This window comes from Ptychodera flava, chromosome 9, assembly GCF_041260155.1.
Source record: "Ptychodera flava strain L36383 chromosome 9, AS_Pfla_20210202, whole genome shotgun sequence".
NCBI classification, from domain to species: Eukaryota; Metazoa; Hemichordata; class Enteropneusta; family Ptychoderidae; genus Ptychodera; species Ptychodera flava.
The window spans coordinates 29,241,395-29,269,082 of record NC_091936.1 but is presented as its reverse complement, the minus strand read 5'-3'; the positions used below and the strand labels follow the sequence as shown (position 1 = coordinate 29,269,082).

The following is a 27,688-nucleotide window of genomic DNA, read 5'->3' as shown; positions in this document are numbered from 1 at the left end:
GCAATGCAAACATACTATTCCAAGCCTTGTATTTACTTTTCAGCACATCTGCCGGTGATCTGGTGCACCCTGGGTTATCCAGATATAGAGATATGAATAAACTAATATACGAGATTTATAGGCATGCGTGGTCTGTATCAAATACAGGTAGAAAAAAGTCAACAATGTTACAGTATTTCATTCTTCTTCCGTAATACGATTATGTCGCTATTTCCACGGTATTGATGTTTCATTTGGTTTTCTTGTAAAATAGGATTTCTTCTTATTTTTTAAACAAATTGAACTTTTTTGAATAATGTTTATATTGATAAAGCTGTGTGGGTTCGAGTATTTGTATTTAATACCAGCTCAGATTAATCATACATCAACCTAAAATAAATGTCTTCTATTTGGAGGAAAAAATGTAGGGCGCCCGACAGTCGAGATAAAGTGAAGCTGGTGACATTATCAGGGAATGTGCATTTCAGTTTCTTAAAACTTCACATCATCAGTCTTACCGAAGTGAGAGAGAGTAGCTAGGCTTTCAGCTACATCCGCTATACATTCCAGTGATCGGTATGTCTTATTACTGTTTTGAAGATATAGGGTTTTGGAAAGCATACGTCAGTCTTCTGGCGCAGCCTGCAGGTTAATTCAAATTTAGGATAATGAATATGTCAATTTTTGATGGTTAAAAGAGCTCGCTCTAAGTCAAGAAATACAGAAAAACATCAAAAGAAATACAGAGAAAAATATCTTTAAAATGACAATCAGGGCAGCCTCTTCGATATATATGACAGAATTCTCATAAATGCACATGACTAAGATATTTCTTCAATTACCCACTGGCGGCTGCTCATAGGGTAGGCGTTTCAGAAAAATACCCCACCTTTCATATTTAGTGATTTCGATACAAATAAGCTAATACCAGCTCTCCTCCCCGACTATCATATGTTCTGCTTTTGGGAGACACTGTTCTTCGTCTCAGCATAGACAGTAGTTTCTCAACTCTCTATGGTCTTAGTGAATGCATGGCATACAACCTTGTGGAAGCAAATACAATTAAAGCTGCAAGCAGCCTTGGCGGGGCCCAGTTGATCAGCTGTAGACATGCAGTTAAGTCCAGGTGTTTTCATGTTGCGCAGTCTAAAATATGCTGAATTTGGTCAAAGATGAATGAAATTATACTTTAGCTATATTTCAGTTCAATCAGTGTTTTGGTTCTACAGAAGAAGATTTGTAAAGATTAAAATTACGATTTTCGAAAAATCCAATATGGCGGCCAAACCACGTGACCGATCCAAATGTCTTTCGCAAACTTGAAAGAGATCACACTATAGATGATATATGTAAAATTTCAGTTGAATCGGTGTATTGGTTCTGGAGAAGAAGATTTTTAAACATTAAATTGCGATTTTTACAAAATCCAATATGGCGGCAAAACCACGTGACCGATCCAAATGCCATTCGCAAACTTGAAAGAAGTCACACTTAAGATGTTACATGTAAAATTTCAGTTCAATCGGTACATTGGTTCTGGAGAAGATTTTTAAAGACTAAAAGGTATTTTTCCGAAAATCCAATATGGTGTGCCAAGGTCACGTGACTGCTAGGAATTTTATTAGTCAAGTTTAAAGGGCAAAGTGCAAGCATGCCACACTCAAAATTTGGAGATGATTTGCCCTGTGGTTTTTGAGTAGTTGTGATTTACAGATTTTCATGAAATCCAATATGGCCGCCATGTCACGTGACTAATTAAAAATTCAAGAAGTAGGTGCACCACTTCTCATTAGCCCTGACAACTCTGCAAAGTTTCGGAAGTGTACATGGAGCGGTTTTCCAGATCTAGGCTGGCAAAGAATTGACGGAAGAAAAACCCCAACGAAACCAATAGGGCCAAGCCCATAGGCTGGGCCCCTAAAAAGGAAGTGTTACACTGAGTATTATGATCGAAGCTGCCCCAGAGTTGGTCTAGTTCGCACTAGTCTCTACGTCTAGTTCGCACGTGACATTTCTCCCAGCACGTGCTGCGTATACCTCTAGCAAAAAGTTCGATTGCCTTTCAAATTTTTGGGATTACCCTACTTCGATAATGGTAGCGTTGTTAAGCATTATCCGTTGGAAAAAATTGTGATTCAAAAGAATGCGTAGTCCCCGAGTCCTGAGATACTTGCCCTATTGTTTGCGCTCACGACTGTCTACTTGGACCCGTAAAAATGCCACATTTAATTTCAGTGGACGATCGAAACCGGTGATAAAACTTGCGATTGTTGCATTTAGCACACCTGTCTCTCAACAGCAGATCTTTCAATTTGCAACGCTGTACGCAGTCGATAGACACGAGCAACCATTTGGAAAAATCTATTTTAGGCGACATGAATTGTTCCCATAGTTTACAGTGTCACATCTGTGTATTTTTTAGTGGTTATCACGATAGTTTGTTGTGATATCAGACCGTCATTTGGTGGTTAATACTAGAGTATTGTTGTTTTGATAAACACGGAGCAGCGGTTCGAACCGTTTCCATGATGTTATTTTAAAAGGGTTGTAGAAAATGATTCGAATATGGTTAACCCTTTGAGCGCCAAATACCATTTGAGCGACAAAGTCAATTTTTGTCACCTTTACAAAATATACCACAGTCAATTTTTTTTCAAATTTTTCCGAAACTTTTAAAAAAAAACTGTAGTTAATTAAATGTGATGTCCATTTACTTCAAAAATATCAAAACAAATACAGAAAAATTCGTAAACATTGCTTAAATGTTGCAGTAAAATTTTGGTGGGAAAAATTACAGCACACAAATGAGTAATACTATTTCATTCACGAGCTGACAACTCGTTTTGCTTTGCCAACGTTGTGGAGTCGACATTGTGCGATGTATAGTTTCCAACATTGTTAAAGGGCCACTAGCTGGAACTTATGACTATTTTCCCCCGCAATTTTGTTCTAGATGTCAACTATAGTAATTGTTAAGAATCTACTCCCCAAAGTATGTTGACATGCAGGGCATTCAGCTTGTCAACTCAGCCTGTACATGGGTTGACTGCACTGTTATTGTTTACAAGTTAATTTTAGTCCGGACTAAAATTCATATGTAAACAATAACGGTGAATTTTACACGTATACAGAAGCTGTGTTGACAAGCGATAAAGTACAATGTAGGACAAGAACTTGCAATGGACGCCCAGAACAAAAATAGTGATCAAAATCATCAAAAGTTATAGCTACAGCTAACTGTCTCCTGTTGGTTTGAATTTCGGATTAAATTATTGAGGTTAAAGGTTAAGACGAGAGGGATGTTACCATAGATAATTCGACTTTATCAAGTCATCAATCATCTGAGCGAACCTGACAAAATATTTCGGTTATCGATACAGAGTAGCGGTGGTTACAGAAGACTTACAGATGGAAAATTGTATTTCGTATTTGGTCGTTATACTTGAAGTTGATCCTAGCTTTTCTCACAAAGCACTCAGACTTTTTTTCTCAAATATAAAAATCACCTTCACATGGATTATGGACACACAACACGAAGAAAATTATTTGCAGCCAAGCTAGCTCAGATATTTGTTATCAAAATATATTATGATGGGATTTAATCGTATAACATCATTTGTGATGTATCGACCATAGTTTCTCCTCTTCTCAGAACTTCTCAAAACTCAAGAATTTTTCACAGCAAGCTTGTTGCATATCAATAGTGTTTTTTAACAATGTTAGCAAGCAAAACAAAAACATGCTGAGGTCTCATTCAGGGCACGATTCTCTTTAACAAAAACGGTTTAATTGAAGTTGTAAAGGTTCCTACCTTATACTGTTTATTCAACTGCAGTTAAAACCTTCGAAAGAGAAAAAAAGACTGAACTACGCGGAACTGTTGGCCACAATGCTGTTTCCCTATCTATATTATTTTCTCGCCTGAATTTTACTGCCCTGAAGTCGATGAAAGGATATTTTATTGAAGAGATATTTTATTATACATTTCGGCAATCAAAACGAAGTGTTAGTCTTTATAGACCAGTCTCTCTAGCTCTCAGATAGGCAATAATCTACACATATCTTCACTAATATGTAAACATTGTTATTGCTTTTATGAGTCTTAATAAAAGCTGTCTGCTGTCGCGTTGATAATGGAACATTTTTTTCTCGAAACGTAGTTGATTTATAATGCAGCACTTAAAGTTCAGTGCGCAATGTGCGTGCTTCCTGGTCGACGAAAGACAGTTATGACATCATTCCGTTAAAGTGTATCGGATCGTGACAGTTTCCATATTGTGTGTATCATATAATTATGAATTGTCCATTTGATATGTTATATCCAAAAATTAGATCATTGTTACTCAGTCATATTGACTTTCTCTGGCATTCATAGCTGCAGGGCCAATTTTGATCGGATAAGCTATTTTTAACGTTTAGTTCATAATTTACTTTATCCATCAGGTGACAGTTCAGGCGACGTGTATAACACTGACAGCCATGATGGTCGACCGTTACTATGCTATAGCCCATCCGCTGAAGTCACTGAAAACTAGAACGCCGACGGTTGCTATGATGGTCAGCGCAGGAGTCTGGATCGGTGAGTAAAACATTCACTACTTACACGTCCATGATTCAGTGCAATTGTCGCAAAACGTCAAAAGCACTTTTATTGTGTCGTAAAACGACCGCCCTCCTTTCGGTAAGGGTCTCAGATCGTCCCTTCGGGACCGGCGATTTGTAATAACATCGGTCACGGCTCCGAGCTATATTGGAGAATGACTTACGAATCTGATTGACTCTGACCAAGTTCAAAAGAGGGTCAGGGTCAATCGATCGTGCAGCGTAGGTCTGAGTCATGGCTAGTACGATTGTGTTTGATCGCTGTACCAGATTATTTTGCTGACCTCTTTGAATGGCATATGTGCCCCGTTGTATCAGATTGCCTTTGCTGAGAATCAAAGAGATCGAAATATTAAAGTATAATAATTACATTGACAAGAATAATATAGGTAGATGGTGACCAGTAGCCAAACGTTACTTTATCAAAGAAGCCAAACGTTACTTTATCAAAGACAGTAGTCCTATGGTATTTGTAGTAGGAGGTCACGGTTCCTTACAATTGCAACAGTGTTTTTACCACACATCATACGAAAACATTAACCTCGAAGCTAACTCGACTGGTTTTTGAAAGTTATTCTCCACCATAGCGGATAACATGACTACCGACAATCCTGTATCTAAGGTGACTGGTGTTATGCTCAAAATGGTAAGCAAGTAATGAAGTTCGGCAAGTAGGTACCCCAGCAGGAAAGAATGACCTGTATTTAAAAGTTTGCATTCACGGTTGGAGGGAACTTGATGACGGGAAAAGTTTGGAAATTATTTATGGAAGTGAGGTGATCTAAAATATTTACTTGCGTTAAAGGTACTTGAAATTATAGAATACACAGAGTTAATGAATGTTCCCAATGAAAGGTTATAGATTTCAACGGTATCATCAAGAAGTCCCTCTGGTACAATCTTACTAAAAAAACGATATTTTGTCTACGCATCACGTCTTCTTTTCCGATTTGGGATTTGCAGGTGTAGCTACCGATTAAACTGGCTCCTTCCGTTCATTTGTGAGGAAAGCTAGACGGTGATATAGGACACGTGAGAGTGTCCACATGCTAATAATACATATGAAAGATCAGGAATTGGTTTTATTGTTTCTTTAAACTACGAATCTCTTTTCAAGGCAGCTTCCTCATCGGTCTGACCAGAACGCGATCAGAGATGACGCTGTATCTCATCCACATTCACAGCCTTTTGCGAAAATGGAGAGAGAGAGAGAGAGAGAGAGAGGAGAGAGAGAGAGAGAGAGAGAGAGAGAGAGAGAGAGAGAGAGAGAGAGACAGACAGACAGACAGACAGACAGACAGACAGACAGACAGACAGACAGACAGACAGACAGACAGACAGACAGACAGACAGACAGAGACAGAGAGAGACAGAAGAGAGACAGACAGACAGAGACAGAAAGAAGCAAACTCTGGCTGTCTAGTCACGGGACTGGTCTACGTTAGCATGACGGATCAGCGTAGATCAGCCTCACGGCTTAACCAAGCTCACATATGAACATTCCACTAAAACCAAGAGGTCTTCGCGGTCGTTTAATGCAGGTGCGGTCGCAGTTCAGATAATGCAAACAACAGATCAGCATCCCAGAATTACAACGGAGGTATGATTGCTTCCGCCGTCAAGGTCCCTGATGAGTCGGCCAAATGACGAAAAATGCCCTTTCAAAGTATTTGACATGTACCATCCATACCACCACCGGTTCTCCGCAATGCATACTAATTACAAAAGGCGGATTGGTCTCTCGACAACCCCATTAACGGATCAATCGATTTTTGGGCCAGGTCATTTTGCCGTAAGAATTGCCTCGCTCCGTCGGATGTTTGATAAATGTGTCTATGCCTACAAATGACTTAAAACTTAAGCACATATAATTCTGATGTACAGTAGGCATACCTCGCGGCCACAGCCCTTTCTTACCATAGTTCAAACTTACGAAGTAAGTTGAAAGAACTACAATAAACATTAACATTATATTTTCCAAGACATATTTCACTAAGTGATTAAAATCTGCCGTAGATTTACCATGCTCCATTGCACAGACAGGATATCGTGTTCGTCTCATGACGGCAAAATAAGCTCCGTTGACCCCCTTTACGAGGCAAGCTGGGCAGGTTAATGCGAAAACCGTCTGCCTTGCCCACGATTGTCTCTGTAAAATGTATAGCTATGACAGATCAGAAATGAAGAGCTATGAATGAACCATCCTTTACTCATCATGATCCATACACAAAAAGTACACGCTTGCAATAGTTAATGCATACAGAGTGGCTCTATATGACTTCAGTTCTTCTCATAACTGCGATCAAGTCGCTGAGTAACCGTACAGATTTGGATGTCAAAGTGGCATTTTGTCTCAAATTTGCAAATATTTGAAATCAAATTAGCTATGCTCTGTGATTAGCCACCAGTTTTAAAGAAATGATTTTCTGCATGTACAAGCTGCATAAGGGTCCACAGAAGTTGTAGAATTTTGAGATATTACAGGTCCGAAGATTGTCCCCTGAGTGAATGCTGCCATGATACTTTAATGAATTGACACACCTGCTGCCATACTCTAATCGACCTGACAAGATTTTAGCCTTTGGTGGGAAGCCTTTTTCGAGTATTTACATTATTTACTTCATGTTGTTGTATTTTTTGTTTTTGTTTTTGTTATTGTCTTTTTTGGATGTGGGAAGGGGGTAATTTCTTAACATAAACCGTAAGCTTTCGACAGTATTTTGAATGATTGTGGGTGTTAAATCGCATATTTTAACGTTTTCCTGCCTACGTAAACAACACATATAGGTTCGTCGGAATACCCTTCCTGTCATGGTTGTCTACATCGTTTATTTCAGTATCGGCCTGCTTACGTAAACAACAGATTTATAGGTAGTCGAAACGCCCTTTCCGTAATGATTGTCTAGTCGTTTAAGATGGAACGAGTGAAAATGAACCTTTTGCTTGTGGAAAACGAGGCAGTTGATTCCTGTGGAACATTCGGCTAAACCACAGAGAGATGATGTATGATGCTCTGGAGATTTGTCAACAATAAAAAAGAGGGTTGATGTCTTACCTTTGTGAGAAACAGTAATAAATCTGTCATCTTTGAAAGAGTCCTGTCACCTGGTAAAAAAAATGCAACTCGTTCATTTGAAAATAAAAATTCACGGGGAGAATGGATAATCCACATGATCCATTTCATCAGCGCATAATGATGACAAAGGGCCTCCATAACACGTTAATGAATCGGTGATTTATTCCACGTGCGAGGGAGACGAGAAAAGTCGTCCCGGAAATGTACAACCATTTGGAGCCTTACTGGCCTTTGTTGCATCTTTATCAATCGCCGCACCCATATCTTAAGTAGCGTTACAAGATAAAAGATGCGCCGAAAATCAATCTTGTTGAAATGTACATTTATGACGCTCCACATAGAATAAGGACGAGCGAGAATAAAAGGCGAGGCAATATCTTAGCTGCTTTACGCGTCAGCTCATTGATTTAGAACCCAGCGTATAGTATTTCACTCTGAAAGCTCTGGCGTCGATAATATACCGTCGAATATATCTATGTATACAAACGGCCCTTTGGCAGAACGTAAGCTGGGATCATTTCAAGGCGCCAAAGACAGCATGTACACATATAATATCCCATATGTATCTCACTTTTGACGTGATCACAAGAGTATAGGACCATACACAAGACTATTAACCCGTAATTTTCTCCCGCCAAAGTTTTAGTGCAACATTTTATCAATTTTATGAATTTTTCTGTAATTTTTTATAATTTTGGACCGAATTGACATATTTCATTTGCTACAGTTTTCTCTCAAAATTTTGACAAAAATCTGAGAAAAATTGACAAAATAGACTTTGGCGCTCAAAGGGTTAATACTAAGCCTGCAACGAATGACAGTGTCTTGATACTATAGTCTCGCCGACTAGATCTTGACAATGCTAAAGTATGTAATTCGCCCACTTGCAAACAACAACTGGGTGCTAAGCTGGCATATTATGTCATAAGCAATAATGCACCCCCTCCGGCTCATAATGACGAAAGCAAACTTTGCACGACATAATGTACGAGGCGAAGCCGAGTACATTATGGAGTGCAAAGTTTGCTTGAGTCCATTATGGGCCGGGAGGGGGTGCATTATTGCTATTATTTTATAGTTTTGGCAATGCCAGTGAATTTGTAGTTGTAGAAAACGAATAAAAAAGGAAATTTTAACTGAGTTTGAAGCCAGTGAGCGCCGTCCAGCATGATCGGCCCTGACTCTGTACATATTACATGCACTCCACACTGCACTGCACTGAACACGCACGTTCAGCACAAAAAATGACCAGCACTTTCACGGTTCATTTTGAATTGAAAAACGATGTATTTTCGAGGGAAATGAAAAGTAACTGCATCCCTACCGTCTATATCAAACTTGAAACATCACCTTTAAATATCATGCCATTCAAAAAATCGACACGGTGAAATGCCAGAGATGAAGAAAACGGAATGTTCATGCATCGACATCAGCATGATCAGCGAGCTGTATGCCATGGTATCAGGTGATCAATACGATCATTATTATGTCGCTAGTAGTACAGCATTCATTGCAAACGATATCAACAGAGTTCAACATTGTTATTCAAATGTTTATATTTCAATAATAACTGTGTCTATAAATTTAATTTTCGATGGCTCCTTGAGATAAGCTATTTTATTTCGGCGAACGACAGAACTTGACGTAAACGGGTGCTTGAAAGGTACAGTTGACAAACATACTGGAGGGTTTCGGTACCGTCACGATATCGTGAACAAGGCAAGGTAAAATCACAGACAAGGAGAAAAAAAACGATGAATGAAAGTTGTCTCCGTTTACAGTCAGTGCATCAGAATTAGGTGGCCGAGATGTTAGATCAACGGAGAGTCCACGGTCGTCATGATTGTTGGTAGTAGCTGACCTTGGACCGAGACTTTGAATGGCTCCGTAGTAATTTCCGTAGACACTTCCGGTCCAGGTTGATGACACCAAGCTGCCGTTGTTGGCCCGTTTACGGCTGGTTCGAGTAGCCTTTCACGCTTGCATCGTTTACATGGCCACTGACATACATGCCATGTGTTAAACCCAGTATCGTCTAGGAGTTTGCAAACGTACTGAGTTCTGTTTCACCTATACGGCAACGAAGCGAACCATGTTGTAAACAAACGTAGTAGTCACTGAGTACAACCAGCATATCGGACGGGGACTCGACTGCATGCTGAGCGCCAGCCAGACAGACGGCAAGTGCGTGCGTGAGGACTGAAAAAATGTAATAAATCGTACAGTAAGACATTATTATCAATATTGTGAACCATTGTCAAGATTTATAGTTTTGTGTATTACATGGTTTATCCGATATTTCCCCTCCTTTTAAATGCGCAGTCCTATTTTCGTTTTCAAAAAAAAAAACTTGCTCGCCGTGGGGCCGCAATGCTGAATAATGGAATACATTATCAGTAATAATGTACGGATATGACGTCACAAAATTCACTGGTATTGACAAAGCTATAATATAATATGTCATAATTAAAAGTGTCTTAATAGTGTTTCCTTAAAGCAATATACCGAAAATGAGAGTTCAAATATCTTCATGTTAATTTTCAGCAAAATGTTTAAGACAGTCCCGATAGAATTTTTATCTTCTTTACGTGACATTTTTGTCGCCAAAGACACCGCCTGTTCGCTCACTGAGAAACTCCAGGGTTTCGTGCGACGATGTCGTTAAATAAATTTATGGTTGACATTATATGAACCTAACATTCAATTATGAAAGCTGTGATGGTGTGATTTCATGAAGGCGAGGGTAGCCTGTCTAACGAAGTTTTACGGCCGGCGAGTTTTATGTCGATTCCTTCTAATGATCTCTGACATGCCCGTTCAATTGACGCGGAATCAATAGTTTAAACTAGAATGATGCACCCCTATCACCTTAAGGAAGTTCTCGTTTCCCCGACGACCAGCTGTTGAGGAGAAAGATTGCATCGACCAGTTGCTTGTTCTATCGTGTGCTCTACTTTTCAAAATGTCTACCCGGACGCTGTACTTTTTATCTTTCGCACTGATGTATGGTTTGTTTGTTTTGTATGGTACGTTCCTAAAAAGTCATAATTTCTCGTGCCGGATGACAATGAATGATGTCTATTTTAACTCGACTTGCGTGCTTACACGCAAATGTAAGAACTACATTTGCAAACACACTTCAGACACTGCAAGAGAAGGCGGCTATATTACCAAGCGAGAGGCGTCTGCGTTCGTTATGTGTGCTAACATGGCTTCGGGAATTTTTAAGTCCTTTGTTTACTTCTCGACTTGAAAGATTAGGTCTTACGAGTTCCCCGACAACGCAATCCGGAAATAGCTTATCATGCCGCCCGTACAGGAAACCGCCAGATCTTGCGAGACAGCAACCTCAAGTAGCCTGACGGAAAACTGAAAAGTCTCTCCATTAATGCTGTAGCTAATAGTCGGGAAATTAAAAGGCACACTGAGAGGACGTTGCAAATCCTCTAAGAGTGTCCTAGAAGGCCCTTACTGTGTCATCATCGATCGAAATGGGCGAAATGGGGAACATTAAGCGGCAGCGCGCAACATTACGACCAATTTCAGCATTCTAGGCAAGTAGGGGGTTTCCGTCGGGTGGTACCTTGGGGAAAGTAAATTCAGATTGAAGGATACTCCTGTCGTCCCTGTGGAGGGACTAGGTTATTGTCTGTTTTACAAATAAATCGATTTATTTGCCAAATGCAGCGGTCAGTATGTTAGTGCAAGAGAGTGACAACAGAAAACATATACAGTTGAGGTTAATTACAATTGTGCACCGGACTGTGGGTTCAATTTTGCATTCTAACTCGCACTAGTTACACGTAATCCCCCGTTGTGAGCTTACCGTACTTTTCAGGAAGAAAGTACACGTGGAACGCATTCATTAACCTGTTTAATCATTCATGTGCAACATACAATCTCTGCTCCTATAATTATGTCCCATGCGAAGGATGTAAAAAGAAATCAACGACCCCTACATCTCATGAGAACAAACAAAGAATTAGCACTTAGTGGGTCAAAGGTGATCCGAAGGATCCAACACGTCAAACCAATCCCGTGGCTTACTCAAATTCCTGAGGACTAAATCCTCACTATAATTACAAGAAAGCCTACGTACCGCAAATTAGGGAAATATCACATTGGTTGTCAGGGGATAATTCTGTACTTTTTTGACGAGCATTTAAAAATGTTCGTGCATTCCGTCAATGTGCCGGCAAGTTGGTGCTAAGTGTGTCTGTTTCAAACACTCAAAACGTACGTTCGGGCTGTTATAAGACGGCGGAGACGCCGAACTTCTCCAATACGCTGTGGCATTAGTATTCAAATCTTTAGAAGCCTTTGGCTGTATTTTGCGTTTACTTTGAAGTCAAAGAAGGTGTCGCATCACCAAAAATGTTTCTTCTCCTCGGATCATTGATAAAGAAGCAGTTTACATTGGCCGTTCACTATACTGTGATAGATACCACCACGCCATAAATAGAGTAATCGTTATAAGCTTTCCAGCTTTTTATAACACTTGCATACGGGTTAAGTATACCTTACTCAAAGGATCACGTTTCGCAATTCGATTTCTGATTGGTCAGATATAATCTGCAAAAGCCGACTCAAGTCTTGGCGTCATTTTCTTGTTGTCAGCACGACCGCTTAAAAACAACAAGTAAAGCAAAAACACCGAACAACTAAAGGTAACAATGAGTCGTGAAAAAAGGAAATTTTAGTACAGTTCAAGGTAAGAGGGCTCCACTTCTCCCAAACACGCACAATGTGACTATTACATATAACGTAAGTCGTTTTCTGGGCCTTTTACCATAGCACACTAAAATAAACAGATAACGCACATATTGTCTCGTAAAACTTTATCTTCTCGGCTAGTCAACGTATTGAAGGCAATGTTCAAAAACTAAACCGAGCGTTTACTGTTCCTATAAAAACCCGTGACGTCGGCTTGAAGTCTGCTTTATAAGAGGTCACCTAAATGTTTGTATTTGACATAATGGAAAACAACATTTATGCGTGTATACCGGGAAATATCGATCGATAAATGGATAGACAGGTGGGTGGATATATGTTTGGATGGTATATTGTGTCGCTCGGAGTTAGCGGTATGGAGGCATATGCACATGAAATCCATATACTGCAATTCATACTTGCATGCATTAATGTCAACCCATGTGATTACCGCGTCATCCATGCGTCAAGCTAGTCTATGGTGATTTAATATAATAAGGTGATAACAACGCTATTCAATACCCAGGTATATTTAAAAGGATACACTTTAATAGGGCTCTTAATTGGCAGCTAAACTTAATATTGAACATTTTACTGACGTCACGAGATATACACTATTGTGCATCTAATGGCTGCGTTTCTGTACCCCGTTAGGTTCTAGCTATCTTGTCTCGTTTATTAAAGACCGTGAAAGATGCAGACACATTTTAAAGGGGTGTCTTAAAACTTTAAGAACTTTTGTCGCCACAGACAGTTTGCCATCATCGATGCAGACAAGATCCGTTACAATATCTGATCTCCGAGGCTTTATTTACGACCGGTGCATTCGAATGCCCAATCTGTTCGCACCGTATGGATCCTGCCCAGAACACTTACCAGAGTACCTCCTTTTCGCTTCTCCGCGGCGGTGAAATCACGTAACTGCTTCTTATTTATTGGAAACTCAGTGCTGAACACAATTTACATCGATTGTCGAGACAGTAACTGCAAATCACCGCTCACAATAGAGATAATGACATCAACACAGCGCCTTCTTCAGGTGGATTAACTTTGCACATTTCCATTTGCCTCAGCTCATTTCAAAAGCTTCCATCGAGACTGGAAATCTTTTGCGGAGATTCTTGATATACTTTTCGCGGATAGCGTTACATTCACTTCAAGATTGTCATCAATATCTGCGTTTCATCAATTTTATTAAATAAATCAGAATGAATCGTAGCTGGCACCAATCTAATCCAAACATTAAGTCGCAATCAGACAAATTCGTGCCACTAGGAAACTTTTATAGCGTACAACTTTTTTATCATCTATAGTACCAATTAGCATGCGTACAATGCCTGTCTTACATAAATTGTCGAATGTACATGTTGAAGGTACCAATTGCAAGCTAAAGGCAAAGAAGGTTCTCTGTACATACGGTATCGGGTTTTGGAAAAAAAGAGTGACTCAATGGCAGAAGAGTTATTCAAGGTAGTTTTATTGACAAAGAATCTAGACGAATTGCTTCTTCTAAACACAATCTTGAACGATACCCGAAGAATTTTCCGTCGATGGTATTCGGTTCCTGTTGAAAGCCGAAACATACAGAAAATAGAGTATGTACTCCCGTGTGTGCGATGTTACAAGAAAGTCACATTCCATCGTCGTTTTGGTCTCTGCTCAGAAAAATACTCCTTGCTGCCAGCCGTGAAAACAAACAACCGAGGGAGTTGATGCAGCCTGGAAGGCAGTTTGCGCGTTGGGATCTGCGGTCAAAGTTCAAGCCGATGGCGCGTCTCGAAGTGACTACGGCAAACATTTGATATCGTTGGAGTGTGTGACTGGAAACTCCGCAGAGTTTGAACTGTTTAGCGTTTTAGTTGAAGGAGGGTAAAAGAAACGGGGCATTTGCAGAGTTCAGTCAACCCTGACAGAAACAACTCTGCGTTTAATAAAGACATTCAGCAAGCTTTATTTTGCTGTTGGCACTACTATAAATCCGCTTCTCCGCTAAAGCGTTACTCATCGAATCGCCCCCTGCATGCAGAACATTGAAATACATAATAATTTAGCCGAGTTAAAAAATAAACAAACAAATTTTATCGACGAATGCAAATCAAATTTAGGAAAAAGGAAGTCTATTAGAAAAAACGAATTGTGTAAATATCTTAAAACAATTATACTTTCTCTGCCGTGTGACAGCGACTCAAAGTTTATTGAAACGCAGAACTGTTGGTGTTACGCTTGCGGCAATGTTGACTTACGTGACACGGGTACCCCTTTACGACGGTTGTTATGTCTTCCTTCCGTTTAATCATCGCTTCCCTCCTCTAAATTCCACGGGTAAATGATTGAAATTTGTTGCCATGCGCGCCAACTGTCAAGTTTGCTTCCTCAAACTCTCACGCTGGAGTCAACGTGGTGCGAAGATTTCGGCGCTCGCAGTCGCCGATTCGCATATTAGTAGATTGGTTAACATATAAAGTTAACAGTCATCAAAATAATCATATAATTTGCATAAATTTGCATTGTGGCGCTCCTAAATAAAAAGGAAACCAATCTAGCACAGATAACAGACGAGAGAAAGACCAGTCATATTTGAGCAACATAGGCCTATGCATAGTTCTCCCCTGGACAGTAAATATCCCATGACCCTTCCATCACACATTTTTTCTGCCTAAATTCAAGTTCATTTGTAAATTCAAGTAATATTACAGATGCGTTATTTTACCATAAAGGACTCGGTTCAGAGGTTAACATTTTCAGAGTTAAAATTCAACTTTAAGTTTTACCGTATCGAAAAGTATCAAACACCCGTTTTGCTTCCTATTCATGATGTTCCGTGTCGTTCAAAGGCATTGACAGACTCTGTGAGACGAAACTGCTTTTGTCCATGCTTTTTACCGCAGGAATTAGTGAAGAAACTAGTCAACTCTCGCGGGGAAAACCTTGTAAGGTGTTTGCCAGTTGATTTATTGTGAATGTAGGTGTTAACGCATACCTTAGGTGGTATAATTTGATAGAACACCATTGAAACACATAACGCAGAGCTCGCGGTAGCAGAGTCATTGCACGAATTAAGCCATTAAGAGCATATGCGACACGATAGATATTTATGGGGCAAAACGACAACTATTAGAATTCTAGTCTATTAGAATTCTAATCACAAAATGTCGTTGCTCGATAGCTTTAGAGCTGATTCGCCGCATTTCTTCAGTTACATTGCAGTCCACAGTTACCAAAATGTGGCGTGATTTTGGTGAAATTCATTGGCTTCTTTCCCGCGAAGTGCAGCTGACTTCGAGGCCGAGTCGCAACATTAAAGCAAAAGTACGAAAGGGTAGAATATATATAGCACTGTTCTCGGGGGTCACGGGTTGATTAGAATAAATGGCGCGTCCCATTACGGACACGAGTGACTAGAATTTCTAAGTATTTAACCACACTCTGATTTACACATATCAATGTGCATGGTGACAGACTTCGTCTGCCAAATGAACAACACCGTAGGAGAAAGCGGTAACGACGTCAGGAAGGCGACTTAGCATTTTGCTGTCCTTCGTTCGTAGAGTTTTTTTAAAAGTGTGGCATGCAACCTGTTGGTTAATGCATTTCAGGGTTGCATAATGTGACGCTTCTGTAATAGCTGAAACGGCGGTATTTCCTAACAGTTACAAGATGATCATAAAGTTGAATGCCCTGTGTTTGTAATCCTGAAATTGTTTCCTTAAAGGCGGAGCCTCCCTTTAAAAAGACGCCAAGGTATGGCGGCGTTCATCGTGTAAGTGGACACCAAACAGGCAACACGCGGGCACACGCTCCAGAAAATGCAACTTTTTAGTTTTCCCCGGCCGCAAAAACGCAGACAGACTGCCAAGCGGTCAGCGCGAAGTTGATGCCGATCGAACTCTGTGGTTATATTCAAAGTCTAACGCGACTGGAAGACATTTTTTTAAGGAAATTCGAGCGTCTGTGGTGGGGAATCAATGACCGTTGGCGATTTGAACAGACCGTCAATCAAAAGCTTGCATAAACTCTGTTTGCAGGATTAGCAAAATGTGACAAAAGGTTGAGATCAGTTTGTGTAATCAATGTTATAGAAATCAAACATCGTACTGGCCAAGTGTTTGACTGGGAGGAGAACTCCAATAATGCGAGAACCTGGGATTGAAAAGTGCGGCTTTACTTTAACAGGCCAGGAAAATCTTACTACAGCGATTATTATTTGACTTTGGAGTTTCATTTTTTGACACGAACAGATTTCATGTTCAGTACATGCTAAGGTTATTATTCAACACAAAGCATCACTCGACCGACATGCAGCAGTTTATCCAAAGTCACACGGACATGTTTTCATTTTTGTCTATTACTTGCTCAAAGAAACGCAGGGACATAGTCATGGTTGACCGAGACTGCGAAGTTTGAGTCAATCGTACGCCTGAACCGGGGCAAAATGACTCTTTCGAACGGTAAAAGTTCTGTTCCAGTGTATTTATTGTTTAACAGTCTGTATGATAAGATTACGTGCAGCTTTTTATACAACCTTTGATGTTGTGTGTCAGATTAAAAGTTGTACGTTACAGTCAAGAAATCCGTGTGTGCCAAATACTGAAACTCCAAACTCAAATGATGTAATGCCCAAGATTACAGCTATGTCTAATATTCAATTCACATCATTTGTTGTCCTCGTTCCATGCATACATTACAGCTGAGGCAGTTTTCGCGGCACGCATAATCGATATTCGTATACCTGTGCCTGCCTTCATTCACGTTGTCTGGCACACACTCAATTCAAACGAGGTCTAATGACGGCAATTTGTTGTTAAGGCAAAGTATTACAAATAACACACCGTATACGCGTACTTTATTATCCTTCACACTCACACCTAACCCAAGAGCAATACGTTTACAAAATACTGGACGGAAATTAATGCGATACAGACGCAGAAATGAGAACTGTTAAAAAGCTATGATAAATGATCCCAGATGGCGTCAATGATATCTGTACCTGAAGAATGTGACTTCGGGTGACTTACAGATCAATGTATGGTGTGCATAATGTTTGCAACAGTGTGTTCTCATCCACTTGGAAACATAAATACAAAAGTGTGCATTTATTTGAATATACATATATATTATTTGAATATACATATATATATATATACAGAGAGAGAGAGAGAGAGAGAGAGAGAGAGAGAGAGAGAGAGAGAGAGAGAGAGAGAGAGAGAGAGAGAGAGAGAGAGAGAGAGAGAGAGAGAGAGAATGTCCGGTAAATTATATTATGCCAATATTTACAAACACAGCAATTATAATATATATATATATATATATATATATATATATATATATATATATATATATATAATATATATATATATATATATATATATTGCAATTCTTAGATTGCACATAAAATCTACCTATCTGGCGATCGCGTGAAACTCAAGTAATAGGAACCAACTTGATGTGTTCTCATATTTTATATATATATATATATATATATATATATATATATATATATATATATATATATATATATATATATATATATATATATATTGACAAACGCGTGGTATAGTCGGACGTGTCTGGTTAAGAGATTTATTCTGGCATTTGACTTAAAAAGTTTGAGTAAAACTTATCTGCGGCTTTTACAATCGCTCCTATTTCATTAAGTTCGTTTGACAATATTCGTTTTCGTGTTAACATCATAGACTTTCGTCTCAGATAAATACTCATGGGCTCTTTAGTAAATGGGCATTTCTTTCTGCAAAAAGGGATTAGCAGAACGGCCATTCAAGGTCGATCGAAACCAGCTTTTGAGTGCCTCCTGGTAAAATACTGTACGAGGAATCCCACACAGGAGTCGAGAACTTTATATTGTGGGTTAAGACATTGGAAAGAGGTTAGCTCTCGGCGTCTAGTAGATTCAACTCTTGACAGCCGCAAAACCTTTATAACACCGAGTAATCGATCACATTGTGCCGATACTTCAAAGCCTTGCCGAAAAAAAGAGAAGGGAGAAAATCTCAACAACCTGAGAGAGAGACACATCTTTTGAGATAATGACACCGTTGAGTAGACTATAGTGGTATGGCGTGTCAGTGCATTCTCGCCATCGAGAGGTCCTCGAGTGATGAATGAAGGTACATTCGATGCGAGCTTTCGTGATTTTTGCCCGGCAATCGAAGAACCTGAATCGGTGCAGGTGTTAGCGTTTACGGAGCGGGTGGTCTCATTAGGAGAGCGTGCTTTGTTCACTGGGAGTAGGGCTTGTCTCCGCCGGCAAAACTCTGGACGCAGGTCCCATAGCCTGTCGATTCGTGACGTGCGCGACAAACATGCCTTACAAAACACATGCCAAAGGTAGCTAACGTTTTTGCTTCTACACATACTCATATTTTGAATGCGCTCAACTGGCGAGATCGTCGAGCGTTCAGCAATTTGCTTTCCGAACGTTTGATGAGGTCTGATTCTTAACTAGCTTCATTTGTGACAGGCACCGTGTCGTCAACAACTGATCCTCGTATTTTGAAGGTTTCAATGAAATCAGAAACCAGAATAAACGAACACGAGAAATCGACGAATAATGACGAATGAAAATCTAAAATATTCCACTCGTTCGCTGCAATGTGATAATGTTGACATAGACTTTTTCTGTAAATTGTGTGCGTAAGGCTTGAATATGTTTGTTCCTTGGTGATAACTAGTCTTTGTCGCTCGTCACGCTACTCTTAAACACTTACAAAATGGAACACTGCTGTATAGTATCTATACTATTTTCAGATTCAAACCACACTGCCTGCATGAGCAACTCAATTTAATTTATAGCGTCATAATTGAATTATTGTATTAAAGTTTTTTGTCATTTCATTTTATACACAGCTGGTTCCGACTCCGCTATCCCTTTAACTTATGAACAACGCTATGACCACGTGATAGCCATAAATTTTCCAGATGACGGAAGAATATTAAAGTTTAAAGAGAAAACATTGTTTCCAAGGCCTCTTTCAACGTCGATTCCCTTGCACCTACACTTCATAGCTTACAGCTTCTTTTGTTCTTGTTGCGATTTACGGTTATAAGTTTCATCAATAACAGGCGTACTGATAATGGAGCACTTAATAGGATAAAGTATCATCTAGAAATTTAGACTTATATCGTTTCATGATTTTACGATGTTGCTATGTAGGACTAACATCGGCTTGCAAGGGAAAGTTTTTTTAAATCTTAAAACCGATTGCATTTTCAAAACCTCTTAATTCAGACATTTTAGGTGTTTAGTGGTCACGAAACGCAGTGGTGAACAGAGAAGCTTAAACTAACCTTTGACAAATCTAATCGTTTATCGTCTTCGCTGTCAATAGAATTTCATCGAATCCATCAAATACGGCACAGACGTTTCTACGCCTGCGTCGACGTTGTCTGTCGGGTTTTGTATGTCATTTGCATTCAACAAAGCAGTTGATTTGTCAAATAAATTTGACTCTATTCGCCTGTATACGATCTGAAAAAATCTTTGACTTAGCGGTAATATATCACAATAGAAATCCTGCATTTTCTTTCTGGTTAGTACTACCTTGAGAATAAAAGCTGAAGAGGTCGTTCTCTTCGTATCAAAATCGGTTCCCAAGCCGGCGTTGAGAAACAAAATTGCTAGATTAATCTTTCACGCCGTATGCACTGATTTCATTCTATTATCGAAAGTTCGTATCTAGGAAAGGCAAAATAAAAACCTGTCCCTATAAGCCTGCAGACACATTTGCACATATTTAAAAATGATTTGCCGTCGTTCTCATTCTGTGAAAATGCCGAATGCAAAAGAAAGATCTTCTTTTTTCTATCAACGTGCCACATAATACAATCGCAGTGTGGCTTTAGAATTAGTCATTCTCTCGCAAGGGGGGGCGATAACCTCAGTGCAAGATATGCTTCAGAAAGTGATACGCGATCCGACATTTACGGATGGTTTTCACCCTATTTTTCCAATTTGCGGTATCATTTCAAGAAGCTATGTTGTATTCGACAGCCTATGCAATACGATATCTCAGTCTTATCTGTTAAGACAGGTACAGGTAACGCAGAAAAAAACTCGCCCCCTAGCGCTGATATCGGTAGGTTACGGAAACTCAATACACGGCCATCGCATACAACATCTCACGACCAATGCCCGATTGTACATCAATACCGCTGTTTTATCCCACCGAGCCAGTGGGGGCCACTGATACAATCGTTGACAACACCAGGAAAGTGAAACTTATCTTATCAGTCAAGATGTTGAAGTACATGCTGTCTGTGCAATTTTAAGACTATGTAAGGCAGGCGTGTTTATCCAAATCATGAAAACGGGTCTTCTGGTAACCTTGTTGATTGTAAGGGGTTGCAATTAGTAAGGAAGTGTAAGGAAGGTGCAAATGACACAATTCATTCACCAACAACTTTCATATGTTCCCAATGCTACGCTGCGAGTTGTCTCGCACAAAATCCGTAAACCGTCAGAAAGTGACGGAAGAGTATTTGCATCCATCTATCGACCCGACCACTTAGTGCAGAAGGTCCTTGCTTGAACGATTGGGAAGACATTATGATACGTTGAATTCTGACCATGTGCCAAGGCCTGATTGTCGACAAGATGGAGCGCATCAATCATAGTTTAGCTTATACGGATTTACAGTTGTACCGCGGCGACTTGTATTCAATCCAGTCGGCGAGAAGATAAAGGTCTTCTGGATTTTCTATTTCTTTTACGGACAACGATTTCTCATTGAGGGACAGGCGAATTTAACTACTTCGTTGTCTTCTCAGGGGGTGCCGTCATGAAAAAGTAAATGAAATGAAGTTTGCAAAACTGCCACCCACTTTTTAGGGCAAAAATGACACATTATGACAGGCATACAATCTACCAGGTCATAGTTTGAGGTAAATGACAATTAATCATATCATATTAAAAATAAACTACCCCGCTTTCGTCCACTGGTCCGTCCCTAATGCAACCTGGCCGAGTTACAATACCGCCAATTAAATCAAGATTAAATGTCGCTGTACCAAGAAAATGCATGTCCATGTTGATTCTGACCGACTGCAATACCGAAGGGCATGACTCTCCTCGATTGAACCGCGCTCTTTGCCAAAAGCAAAGTCTACAGTCATTAATACGATTAATACAGCCGTACATCAACACAGGACCGTCGTGGTTTTTCTTCTTCTTTTTTTCCTAAACCAGCCAGACATTTTCTTAAATTTGCCACTCAACGCATATGTTATAAAAATACATTAACGTTTCATGTACTCAAGGATACATTTCATTTGTCAGGTGAATGCGTTTATATATGAAATGACCATTCCCTACGTAATTGTTTCTTCAATGTATATTCACCCATTTGTCTCTCATTTTGTAGTCTTACTTGTTTTCTTTTCGTTTGTTTTTACTTTTTGTTTTATTTCAAGGATAACCAACTGGAGCAAGTCTCATTTATGAGTAGTGATAAAGGAGAATTATTTGCATTTTTATCATTACTTTATTGAACAGCATAGGAACCAATTGGAAGTTTATACGAGTCACTCTAACAAGGCGTCTGAATATTTCATGCCATGAGTGGATATCAACGGAAGTTGTTCCAAGCGGACATACGTCTCCAAAAGGCAGTTAACATGTTACCGCGCAATCATACTTGTCTAGGACGTGTCTAAACTCATTATATTCATTCTCATCCGATTTCATACCATCTGGCTGAGGGCCATTCGACAATATTTCCTTGGATATGTTCATGTCAAAATTTCAATATGAGTATTGAATGATGGTTTATGAAACGTATAAGCTTGCTCTATTTCATAACACGCCAGCATTGCATGTATGCCGACACGTTTTTATTGTGGATTTTATAGCTGTACAAAATGCGTTTCTAGTTTATATGCCAGGAAAAGAAAGATTTATTAATCACACAACCACGTCGACGCTACAAATAGGATTTTAATTTTTGACGCATTTCCAGTCGCGTTAGTTGCGTCGCTGTAATACCGACATATTTCATGATTTAACACGCTAATTTGGTTTGTAAATTCCCTGGCTTTTTCTTTACACATTTATGGTACATTTACCAGTATGTCTTCTTCATAGGGGTTTTTGTAAGTTTACTTTCTTACTTTTGTAACGTGAAAAAAAGATTCCTGTTGGCAAGGAAGAAAACATGTTATCGAAAGAAGTTCGAGACAGGTTTTATCTTTCGTCAATCTTCTTTTTACTGAAGCTATTTTCTAGTCGGAGCTCTTGACAAGTGATATTTTGTTTTGATTTCATCACACCCTTGGTAACATCGCAAAGAAAAAAATACAGCTATAGTAATTTGAACATGCGTAACTAACGAAAGACTTAAAAAACCTCAAAACAGATTTTTAACCTATTTTGCCATAGCATACTACACCAGACCAGACCATACCTTACCTTACTTTACCTTACTAGACCATACTATATTATTACACCTCACTCATTCAGCGTGCACTGCCATTGGTTAAACACGACTCACGTGACATGTAAAAGAACGTGATGATGCCCTCTGCGAATGTGATGATGCCCTCTGCGAACTTGATGATGCCCTCTTCATTTGATATTACATGGATGACGTCATTTTACTTACTGCGCATCCTTTCTGCGCAAAACAAATTGTCGTTCGCTTGTTGTACTTTGCAGTCGGCAACTTATGGCTTCGAAACGTCATGCAGAGCTGTCACCGGCACAGTTAGACGATATTTTGATGCAAGTAAACAGCAAACGAACGAACATGGCAATAATGAATGCAATTTCTGTGTTCAGCGTATGCAAGCAACAAATTTGGATACGCCACCGAGGAAATCGGCAAACTTTAGCGGCAACCCTAGACTCGGCACTGACAACATTTTACGCTGAGGTCCGGACTCAGAAGGCGAACTGTACTCGAAGAAGACTTTGTGTTTTTGTTTCTTTGCATGTTTGCTTGTTCGGTGTAATAAAAATAATAACACATGAGAGCTTGGGCAATATCACGATTTTTTGCCTGCCCTCGGGCTGGTGGTCATGATCGAAATACTGATGATGCCCTCGCCTACGGCTCGGGCATCATCAGTATTTCGATCATGACCACCATCCCTTGGGCAGGCAATAAATCGTGATATTGCCCTCGCTCTCATGTGTTATTATTTAACTATACCATACTATACGATACTATACCATGCCATGCCACGCCACACCACGCCGCGCCACGCCAAAGCACACCATACCATACCATATCATAACAGACCAGACCAGACCAGACCATAGCTTAGCATAGCATCGCACAGCATCGCATAGCATAGCATGTTATATACCGAGTATACCATACCATACCATGCAGTAACATACCATACTTACACCTCGAAAGAACACGACACAGTAAGGCGCGTTATGGTGTGACGTGCAATGTCACATAAAGTGGCATATTATGACCTGTATAAGACATTTATATGATTAGCTTGACATTAATAGATATCGCCTTCTTTCCTTTATCTATTTTGTCTCTTAGCATCGTTGGTGATTTGTGTACCTGTCGCGTTGTACAGGGATGTAATACACGACGAGTGGTATGGCATTCGCCCATTTTGCATCGAAACCTGGCCATCGCAATCCTGGGCCGTCGGATGGTACATATATATGTTTGTGGCCGCCTACTTAGCTCCGCTGTTGATCATCTCTGCTTGCATGGGTATGATACTACGTCTGGTGTGGAATTCGTCGACACTGTTCTACCGTACCCAGTCTAAAGCCCAGCAGGCGCGACAGAGACAGAAGATTCGCAAAACTCGCATGGTGGCCGTGGTTGTGCTCATCTTCGCCATATGTTGGCTTCCCATCCACGTCATCAACATTTGGATCCGGGTTGATGCTAGCTTCCCCCACGAAAGCATCGTCATGTTCGGCTTCCAGCTGTTTGCCAACTGTATATCCTATGCAAACTCGTGCGTCAATCCCATCATATACGCGTTCATGAGCGATAACTTCCGACGACGGTTCAGGGAGGTGTTCTCGTGCTGTTGCAAGGCGCCCCCTGGAGCCCTGCGGTTCAGGGATCGTCCGGGAACCATCACCATGGCTATGACCGACGGCAAGACCTTCTGCTCCCAGACTAGCACGAGCACGAAGAGAAAAATCAGCGATCCGCAGACCGAAACGACACCGAACGAACCATCCAGCACTAATCCCGACACAAATGATAACGAAGATTTCGACCGTAACCATACCGACGCCTCATTATCTTCCGTGAAAGACACCGAGGAGAGGCTATTGCGACGCTCGATTCTGGTGTAACAAATATTTGATCAACTTCACGAGAGATATAATAATGTACAGTACAGTAAATAATGTATCGAAAGGAATTAGTTGAACCTAGCTTTTATGGGGATAGCCTAATCCTTTAAAACTATCAAGAAAAGCATTAATTCAAAATATTCAAGCGGCGAAAACCATAGTTTATGCCATCGAGAACATTTCAATTCCTGCTTTAATGGCCTTTGATATTTGCAGCACTGTAAATAATATCAATATTCTTTGTCCGATCAAGGTTTCGGATCATATATATATATATATATATATATATATATATATATATATATATATATATATATATATATATATATATATATATATATATATTAGCTCTGCCATGGGACACTGATTTGCTGATTTAATCCGCTATCATTATCAATATACTATAAAAGTAGCAAGAATCTGACAAAATAAACCGTTATTCCATCAACCAGCAATTCGCACACAAAAAATAGTTTTAGTTGTTCGTCGTCCATTTCATGACTGTATACAACGCCTACACTGCACACGCCTAATGCTCTAGATACTGGTGGAGGAAAGATACATTTCAACGAGGGTTTGTCAGTTAAGCCATTACTTCTGTGCCAACAGTTATGTTGGTAGAAGCGATAACTTACACTCGAAAGGAACTTTCTCGTGTTCAGTTTCATCTGAGAAATCTACAACTCAGAAAGCTGAGACATGCTAACTCTTTATCTTTACGTGTAAGACATCGAATACCTTTCATGCGATCTGGACGCTGACTGTTGTGGCATGGAGATTTCGGTTCACTTTTGACAGACTTACTGACGTTATGATTAGGCTTGTTTGCTGAAAAAGGGTGTTCGTTTAAAGCGCGGGTTTTCAACGTGTCTACATGCAAGATGGACTGGAATAAAAGCTTTTACCGGGAACCCAGATGGGGAGAGTGAACTGAAGGAAAAAAACTGAAAAAGCATTCACGAAGAACGCATTGTCCTCAGGACAAAACCACACCAGGACGTCAAGTGCTGTGATGATACCGTACAAAAATGCGTTCTTGATTGACAGCTTTGAAAATGCTTCCAAAACCCTCACTCTATATTGATATTAACTCAATTTCTCTTTCGTGAATTTTTTCTGAAAGCTTTCCAAAAGGTTACCTTAGAATAAAACTTTTACTTCACTTTTCATTCGTGTCACACCTTTAGAAAAGGGGAAACAAATTGAATTACTGGCACCAGATAAAGTATCTTTTGAAAAGTACAGGCGGAAAAATACATCACTTTCATATCTACCTATCAGATTCACTTAATTGTAATGCAGGTGCACGTGTACAAATGCAAAAAAGAGAAATGTATTATAATTTAGAGCAGTGATTTGCTATGTATGGGGAAACCTGACGTAGAGATTGGCAGTAATGTAATACTTTTCTGTTATTACAACCCAAGTGTTTAATATTGGAGAAAGCACCGGTGATCGTAATGTCAACATACAATGTTGAACTTTTTTTCCATGGAACTGCACAAATATTGCTCATGAATCAGAATTGGGTTGAGAGATTTGAATATATCGTGTATCATAAGAACTTCCAAGTAAAGGTATTACGATAGTCACGCATCAGAGAATATTTCCAGCGTAACGAACTGAGAGAAGTTGTGCATGTTGAAATCGACCGGATTCTCCACCGAGATCACGGATATCTTAGCTGTGCCATTGACAGCGGCGTCAGAATTAGCACCGGCCGCGACTGCGATGCTGATTGACGGGACTCACGGGAATGGCCGTTGATAAAGCTCCCAGAATGCTCCATGATCCAGAATACCGCGACCATATATCTTACATAATCTGGAAAGTCGATAATAACAGCTCACGGGAGAAGAGAATCACGTACATACAGTTCGACTGGTACTGTCGTTGAAATCAAAAGAAAGCAATCCCTCAAGCAGGACAAAGATATCGATTGTTGAAGAAAAGATAATGAAAAGAAGACCAACTGAAAGACAAGGACGTAAATTGATCGGAAACATTGGAAAATAGATTCACCGAATGTGATGTATAAATGCCGAATTCCCATCTATACAAACCGTCGAAAACATCGGCACTAGTAACGCTATTCAAGGCTACATTAACTCCCTACAACGACACCATCACAACCTATTTCTCGGGTAAACAGCGAACGGAACTTTGCCACACCATCCCGGCACAATGAAGCGCAACATCTATAATCGACAACGGCTTTCCACGAAACAGAGATTGCTTGGCAAATAAAATTAGCCAGTCTCGCTATTGAAAACTTTCTTGAAAATTATCAATTATGATATCCAAACTGATTCTGAAATAACTTTTGATTGTAAAGTTTGATTGTTTTCGGATAACTTAGTTTCCAGAATAGTGAGTTGTGGATGTCAATAGTTTTCATAGAGCGGCGCCTTCTTCTGGTTTCAAGTCTAAGCCTCTCTATGTTAAAGGGGACAAATTGCTCGGCGATTTCGAAAACACAAACTGTTATCATTTCCGCCTAACTTCCAATCCTGGCTTCCAACAGACAACTCTTTTGTTGTCGATAGAAAGAGTTTGGCCTCTGAGGTCGTCGCTGATTGGTCAATTCAGTCATCATGACCTTTGGCAGTGCTAATACCGACATTCTTTTCCAAGTGTTTTCTCGCAAGCGGAACCCAAATCGCATTTCAACAGTTTCTCGGGGTATCTTTGCGAAAACCGCTGGATTTATCATTGTTTATCTTCCCGGAAACTGGGAAAACACCCAACGCTCTCCAAACCCAGTGAGTTAGAACTGGAGGAAATAAACGACGTATTCAATCTAAGAGAGTGTCTCTTGACGACAGACATGATTCCTTTACAACATCACTCAAATTGTGAGGGTGACGTAAAACCTTTGATTGCCATGGTAATAGAATGTAGTGCCTCTCCTTTCTCTGTGAACACATTACGGCAAATGATCGTCTTATCTCTGGAAAACCTATTAAGGCAGATGGTGCATTTTGTACTTCTCCCGTCAGTATACTTCAGTAACTTTCAATATCTGC

At 39.9% G+C, this 27,688-nt stretch overlaps 1 protein-coding gene across 1 annotated transcript in view; it reads left to right on the top strand.

Annotated features, from left to right (window-relative positions):
- LOC139140599 (G-protein coupled receptor 54-like) overlaps window positions 1–24,875 on the top strand; it is a 36,274-nt gene extending 11,399 nt beyond the window's left edge. The window contains exons 2-3 of the mRNA XM_070709945.1: window positions 4,423–4,558; window positions 23,881–24,875. Coding sequence (XP_070566046.1) covers window positions 4,423–4,558; window positions 23,881–24,662 — 918 coding nt within the window. The 3' untranslated portion in view covers window positions 24,663–24,875. The remainder of the gene's footprint in view (window positions 1–4,422; window positions 4,559–23,880) is intronic.
- The last annotated feature ends 2,813 nt before the right edge of the window (window positions 24,876–27,688 follow it).